The sequence below is a fragment of the Astatotilapia calliptera genome, chromosome 5 (assembly GCF_900246225.1).
Source record: "Astatotilapia calliptera chromosome 5, fAstCal1.2, whole genome shotgun sequence".
Taxonomy (NCBI): domain Eukaryota; kingdom Metazoa; phylum Chordata; class Actinopteri; order Cichliformes; family Cichlidae; genus Astatotilapia; species Astatotilapia calliptera.
Genome location: NC_039306.1, coordinates 3,518,656 through 3,526,181, shown reverse-complemented (window position 1 = coordinate 3,526,181; position 7,526 = coordinate 3,518,656). Strand labels below are relative to the sequence as shown.

General features: G+C 38.8%; 1 protein-coding gene across 1 annotated transcript; it reads right to left on the bottom strand.

The window, feature by feature from the left end:
• Nucleotides 1-635: 635 nt before the first annotated feature.
• On the bottom strand, nucleotides 636-7,091 carry LOC113021632 (uncharacterized). Its single transcript, XM_026166333.1, has 9 exons — nucleotides 7,003-7,091; nucleotides 6,052-6,351; nucleotides 5,435-5,737; nucleotides 5,037-5,345; nucleotides 3,273-3,320; nucleotides 3,060-3,140; nucleotides 2,538-2,593; nucleotides 1,626-1,941; nucleotides 636-944 (listed from the first exon to the last, which is right to left on the bottom strand). Exons 1-8 carry the CDS (start codon nucleotides 7,034-7,036, stop codon nucleotides 1,627-1,629), a joined length of 1,446 nt encoding a protein of 481 aa, XP_026022118.1. The 5' UTR covers nucleotides 7,037-7,091; the 3' UTR covers nucleotides 636-944; nucleotide 1,626.
• Between the last annotated feature and the right edge of the window lie 435 nt (nucleotides 7,092-7,526).

The window sequence follows — 7,526 nt, the reverse complement described above, 5'->3', positions numbered from 1 at the left end:
TGTTCTACATTCAATAAGATGTCACACAAATTATTTGTGCCTCTCCAAAAAAATAATTTCTGTCCAGTATAAAGGAGAACATCACAGCCTGATACCTGCAGATCTATCATTCCTGTTTCTACCTGGAGACAGCAGTCGCCTCATTGTTCTGACACACAACACAAAACTATCCACAACACTACACACTAACTACACAAGACAACACATTAACTACACACTCCAAACACGCTAATCTCTCAAATCTCTCACATCTCAAAACTCTCTCTCTCTCTCTCTCTCTCTCGCGTCACTCCTAAAACTTTGGGTTTTTTTGTTTGTTTTTTTGCTCATAAGCAGAGAGGTCTCGCTGCGCTGTCCTTAGACAGTAAATGTGACGAAACTATTGAGGAAAAAACGCCGCGTATATATTTTTTATCACGACTCTGGTTTTACGCGGCCTATCAACACAGTTTATAAACTGGTATATGTCACCTTGTTGCTTTGTCTTGAAGTGGTCATGTGATTGGCTTACCACGACTACTTTATTCTTCCTCAGTCAAACAGCAGCACTCATGTGATTGTTTTGCCCCCTGAGCTCCAGGTGTTGTGTTAGACAGTGATCGTGATTACCGTCCGCGGGAGCGCGCGCAGCTGCTTGAAAAAAGTAACGCCGTTATTCCCATCACTGCAGTCTGTGGGGTTGTTAAAAGGACACCAGGGATGTGTCTCAAAAGTGTTTCAATAAGGAGAGTTCACTTAAAAGAACATGATTTACTGACATAGAGAAATGATTGTATTTGGCAGTCAGACTCCAGCAGCTCATCATGGCAGAACACAATCCCAGCAGTTTTAGGACAGGACCCACCAGAGTCCAGGTGGTGGTGGTGAGGATGTAGACTGAGGTTTGGATGGCTCCAGCTGAGGTGGGTTTGAGGTTGACAGGGGTGGATCGCATCACTGAGAGTCTAAAAGGGAGAATGATGGAGAGTGCAGATTTAAACCAGTGGAGGCTCAGCATCCTGATGTCATTTTATTAAAAATGATGCTGCTATGTGTATTTAAATAAACTTTTCTGTAATTTTTATTTAATTCAGTTTGAGGTAAAGGCTTACTCTGACTTACTGCAACATGAACATGATCAAGGCTTTTTTGCTGAATATGGACTTCACATAACCACGTCAAGAGATTAAAGACATTTCCAGTTTGATTTGAAAATAGATTTCCTTCCAAATCTTGGATTTAACCTATTTTTATCATTTCCAAATATCACAAGATTCCACTAAGAAATGTGGGAACTGTGACCATAAAAATATTACAGTATTGTGTGAATCCTATCACTAGACCAGCATTCATGAAAGCACAAGGACAAACAAGAAACGTATGCAAGCAAATTCATATTTTGTAACCAAAAACACCTCAAGGAAGGAAATGTAGACAGAATTTATCTACGCAACAGAACACCGCAAGTTTCATCTTATCAGACTGGTTTCAAAACATGTCAAGCTCTACGTCAGCGCACTTCCTTTTCAGTTTGGGAGCATGTTGCCAACATTTTGATACACTTGTTTTGCACCTCTTTGTTTTTTTTAATTACTATATACGATTTGACATAAATCAGTCAATGTATTTCATATTTCTTCACAGACCTTATTTCTGTCTTGGCTTCAACTTGTTGACTTTTGAGTAGAGAGGCTCCTGTGGAGGTCTGGGTGGGTGTGTGGCAGTCGACGTAGTCAGACTCGTGCTGTGCTTCACAGTCGAATATTTGCAGGCCGATGAGCTGGGTGTGAGGATCAGTGTCTCAGCAGCAGCTATGTCAGAGCTGATCGGAAAGTTGATGGTGGAGTAATGGAGTGAGGCAGGATGGTTTGTAGGATGATCGACGGTGAGATAAACTGTGTTTGTGGCATATTCTGAGCCTGGACTCTGGAAATGCTCCTCTATTTCTTCATAGATATTGTCCTTTCCAGAAAGAGGAGAAGAAAATACAGTTTGAACTGTTTATATTTGATCTGATGAGGTTTACCATCAATCATTACCTGTACATCTTGAAATTCAAATTGGTGTTGCTAAAACTGTTAAGCAATGCTTAGTTCAGAACGCTGGCAAATAAAATGATATGAAAATGGCCAAAAAAGCTAAACCAGGGATTATTAATCATGCATCCATTAAATCAGTTCACTATTTTTTTTTACTTGGGAGAGCTTTCAATCAGTCAGTGTTAGCAGGTACTATAAGGTCAGGCCTCGGCCGCACAGGTCTAGAGACTGGCGAGTGATGATGTGGCAGTGACTCTACTTTCATGTGTATTCTCTGACTGGTTGCTGTTGGTGCTGGCAGTTGCCAGGAAACTGCTTATTCCCTGGACACAGTGGACTAGAGAGGTGTCAGTGACCCCCCTGGCAACCACAGGTCTTTAGAAAAAAAATATGCATTGACTGATTGGTTGGCATGTGGTTGCTGGCAGCCAAGTATATGGTACTGCATCAGAAACCTCCCTGTGATTGCATGGATCATAGCACACTGCCACAGTCACACATAGAGCACCATTCACTCACCTCTTTGATATACTGTGCTGTTGCTTCACTTCCTGTATCCTTTGAAGATGAAAGGCCTGAGAAATCGAAAAGAAACAGAACAACGTAGATTCATTTCGACACATGACTGAACTGAGACTTAACTAGCTCTTCATTTGACATCTGTCAGGATCCAGTGTGTGTGTTGCTGTTTGGCATATTTTTCCACAATGCACTCCGGAAGCTCCGATTCTCACATCCAGCTTCCCTCAACTACGGCTCATCTCTAGTAATAACCTGTCAGTATTTAAGGACCGGCTGAGACCTTCACTTTCCGCCAGATTGTTAGTACCACTGTAGTGCTGTTCGGCCTCCTCTGTCACTGGTCCTTCTCGCCAACTTTTTACCTGCTAGAAACTAACCACCGCCTTCTGCTGCTCACTCCGTCTTGACATCTTAGATCTGAAAATCTCACCTGTCTGCCCCCCTGCTCACGGCAACTTTCTGCCAGATGTATGATTAGATATAGGTGTAAAAATGAAGGTAAGTGATAAATGAACTTACGTTTGTAAATAAGGATCAAAACTATCACAACCATCAGCAGCACTGGCAGCAGAAAAGCCATACAGACGGTCAACACGACGACTGCCTCAGAAAAAACAAATAGAGTCAGGATGACTGGAAACTGATTCACATGCAATCATCACACAACACTGTCCGAGGATGTCGTGAAAATGTCTGTTTGTTTTCTGCGAGATAGTAAATGTACACTCTCACCAAAATTCTTATTCTCATGTGGATGGAGAATACTTCCTTGGTTCAGACCTTGAAGAAAAGGAGAGTGTTCAGAAAGTCGTATGTCTTATATAACTGAAACAACTGACGTTAATATGCAAAACACACAATTTTGAATATTAAGTCTTATTCCTTTAAGAAAAAGATCAAACGATGAGAATCTGTTTGGGGTTTTTTGTTTGTTTTGAGACAGAAATATTTTGAAATCATTTTTCACATCCTGCACAGCAACATATCGTCAAAGGTTCAGCAGTACAGACACTAGACATTATAATAACATCTCTAAACTAAATTCTTCTGTTGCAGTAAAGCTAGTTACAGAGAGTTTCAGATATCGTGCAGATTAAACTGTGCTAAGTAAAGATGTTTAAGGCTGATGGACTCTAGGACTAGTGCCCTCCCAGGTGAAAACACTGACGCTGTGAACGTGTTATATGGTTTCCTTGAAGAAGACTGCACTGTGAGGGAAAAGTTTTTCTAAAAAGTATTGTGTTCTGAGATTTCCCCTTCATATTAAATATATATAGGAAAATGAATGTTCATCAAGATAAACCTGTAAATATTCACGTCACACCTCTGCAGGTGGTGAAGGTGGTGCAGGAAGACTGAAGCATAAATAGCAACAGCCTCAGAGGTTATTACATTCATAGAGTTAACTTTGTCAAGTGCTTTTGCAGAATATACTTTTGCAGACTTTGTAACCGATGCAAATAATGCACCTATTAATTAATCCCTTGACCTGACTTTCAGTAGTTCTGATCCAGACCTTTCAGTAGCATTTGAGGTGTGCGTGACTGAACAGATTTGTACAGCCTGCTATGTGGTGCACACCATGCAGGTAATAGAATGCTAGCATTAGCAGTCTAATAAGCAGATGTGTTTCTGTGTGTTTCATTGTTACAGTGTATGGAACATGGTGGCACCCAAAACCTTATCAGTCAGACTTCAAAAGTCTAGAAACCAATGTATGTTTTTAATACACAGTTTCTGGTGTAGATCATTATCGATAATATTGATGTTAAATAATTAACTAGAGGTCTTGACTGCACTTTTAAGTATAAGTTAGTAGGGGTGGGAGATCAACCTTTTAAAATGATGTCATATTTTAAGGAAATTTGGGATATTTCTGATGATATGTTAGAGAAAAGGGGAAATTTCATCATCTGCTTGCAGCTTGCAGGCTGCATATTAGGGCAAATATAATTAGGGCATTTTTCACTTTTCCCAAGGATTTGCTATCACTGATGACACAATATTGGGAAAGGAGGACTTATGTGGTGATGCAACATAAGACAAATGCAAAGACAAAAGTGTCCTAGCTTAAGTGTAACATTTAAAATGCTGGTATTTTGTTACTAAACCTTGTAACTCTACAGGTTAAGCCTGCACAGGACTGTCACACAGTAAAATTTAAAAGAAACTTTTATTTATGATGTTGTATCCTGGGTCAAGTTTTTTAACCAGTACCTTAAAGCCTTTCTTAATTTCTATCCATTCTTATGTGCACTAGGGAAACTAAAGACGTGATGTTGTTATATCACAAAATATTACACTGCTATTGCTGTTAATTATGTTTGTAGCATAGCCCAAATATTCCACTTATAGTCCAGGAGAAAACAGTCTGTGTTACCTCACATTTCCTTTTGATTTCTGACTGACTACGAGCAAATGTCTTAAAAAGTGACATATATTTTCTTTGATAGGTTGATCTTGACAGTCACCCACACAACAAACAGCACAACTTACCTAGAGTCAAATTAAACCCATCAAAGAAGTCGTCATGTGTTTGATTGTGTTTGTGAGGGACTCTTGCTCCACACCAGTATATCCCACTATCGTTTGCTGTTACTTCTCTCACTGTAATGGTGATACTCCCGTTGTTCTCTTTCATTATAAATCTCTGGTTCACGTCAGGCTCTGTGGTGGTTACTAGCTGTTTGCATACAGTTGAATCTTCTCCTTTGCAGATGAATTTTATACATGAGGAGGCATCCCGGTTGTACTTACACTGGTAAGTGAAGTTCTGCCCAATAGTTGATGGCAAAGGTTCAATATCTGAAGACAAAAAGACAAATATTTGCCTTCAGCTTATCAGCCAGCTTTTATCATTTAAACCTGTGATACTGAACATGTGGAATACTCACCTATAACTTTCAGGTGTATTTGTGTGTGTGATAATCTGTAACTTCCATCATTTGATTCCACTCCACACCAGTAATCACCAGCATCCTGTGAGGTCACATGACTGATGGAAATGTTAAAGGCACGGCTGCTGCCTGTGAGAGTAAACGTCCCTTTTGACGTTGATAAAATGTCCTCACAGGTAAAACGGTTCTTTTTACAGAAGAACTTTATGTGGGACTCGTAAACATCTGGATAATCACATGTGATGGTGCTGTTCGCTGTTCTGTACACGCTGAGATATGTTCGCGGGCAGTTTATATGCTCTGTAAACAAATCAGAGAATTAAAGCAGTTTATTTTAAGGACTTGTCAAGTTTCTTTTATGTTCAGGTGACTTTTTGAAATGTCCTTGGCTCCATTACTTTGAATAGATGGGGACTCACTAACTGTGGAAATGTTTTAGAAAAGTTCGTACTGCAGCTCAGGACTGCTCATGAGCCAGAAAAAAAGTTCCCAGTGTTTCCGAAACTCCTGTTTTATTCTGTATCGATTTTTTTAATCAAATATTCTGATTTCCTGTGTGTGCCTCGTCTGGTGTCTGACACAAGGATGATGGTGATGATGATGATATTTCTTACCAGTCTCCAGTTTTCCTTCCTGTATGTCAGATGAGTTCGATCTTTGAAAAAACCTGCACCTGTACTTCCCAAACTCTCGCTCTTTAACATGTTTTATTGCAACCTTGAGATTTTTATTTTTTGTATCATGGTAGAGGCAAAATCTGCCATTTTCTTCCCACACGTCCTTCTTAGAGGTTTGTACAGGTGTTCCATTGGAAAGAACTACATCAGTGTACTGATATATGTTATTTGTTTCAGGATATTTGCAGGTGATTTCAGCCCATCGATGGTGACATGCTCTCACTTCAGATTCACAACCTGAAAATGAAAAAAATCTCTTTGTAAGAATCTGGAGCTGCAGCCACGTAGTCAAAGTCAACATTAATTTCATGCACGCATGTTTTTTCTTGAAATGTATGAGAGAAATACAATTTTTAGCACTTCTTATACCACAAAGATATTTGTACACTAAGACCTGTTTTTGATTTGTTGCCTGGTTCATGATGTCTCATCCATGTAACTATTTAAATTCAGTGTTTGTTGTAGCGATAGACTCAGGGTGCTATGTTCAGATGGTACGACCCGAGATTATCCAATCAGACGTTTTACTTCCTAAAAGCTTTAATAAACAAGGTGAAGATGTGTTATGTAAAAGAAAAAAAATGGTGCACATAATTAATGTTAACATTTTTAAGATGGTATATTTTATTAAAGTGCATGAGCACAATTTTAGTTTTTCTATTTATATATTATATATGATTAAAATGTGATTGTTTGATTGAGTTGTAAAAACCTTTTTGCCATTTTTAAAATATATGAACAGACTTAAAAAGTAAGAAATTGAAAAAAAAATAAAAATAAAAATAAAAAGCTTAAACCATTCCAAAACACATAATCACCAGCAGCATATGTATTGTAATGTAACATTCAGTAGTCTGTTGTATTAACAAGTGTTAGTTATCTTTTTACCTGTCAGTGAGAAGATGAGTAGTAGCAGTAACATCACCGTGCTGCGTGCTGATGCTTCTTTAAGAGTCTGATGTATCCTCGGCTTGTTTGCTTTCACTGGTTTGTCTGAGACTCTCCAGGGTTGTTTCTTGAATTTCACCCGTATGTGATTTTAAACTTTCTTGCCCCACCTTCCTGTCTGTCCTTTTTAATTTTTTTCCTTAAACACAGCTCCTCCCTCTGTGTAACTTACTTCTTTTGATTGCCAGTAAACAGGAAATAAATGCTGTGTGCGTCAGGGTGAATGAGTTGGTGAAAATTTCCCTGGTTGAACTGGAAAGCTGTGACAGCCTGGCAGTCATGTCCAACAGTTGTGGCAGTAGCATTTATTATATCGACTTTCTTTTTCATACTTTAGATACGTTTTACATGTTTTTATGGGCAGCATGAAAAATCATTTCACATATTTAAGATTTTGTCAATTACTGGCAAATCCTTTCAGTGTCTAAAAAAGTACAATTATGTTCTGTAAACAACTAATGAGC

Excerpts from the sequence above, each read along its gene's own strand:
- LOC113021632 (XM_026166333.1), bottom strand. The coding sequence starts at position 7,036 with ATGTTACTGCTACTACTCATCTTCTCACTGACAG. Across the intron at positions 5,346-5,434 it reads AATACACCTGAAAGTTATAG|ATATTGAACCTTTGCCATCA; the intron begins GTGAGTATTCCA and ends TTTTGTCTTCAG. Across the intron at positions 3,141-3,272 it reads ACATGAGAATAAGAATTTTG|TCGTCGTGTTGACCGTCTGT; the intron begins GTGAGAGTGTAC and ends TTTCTGAGGCAG.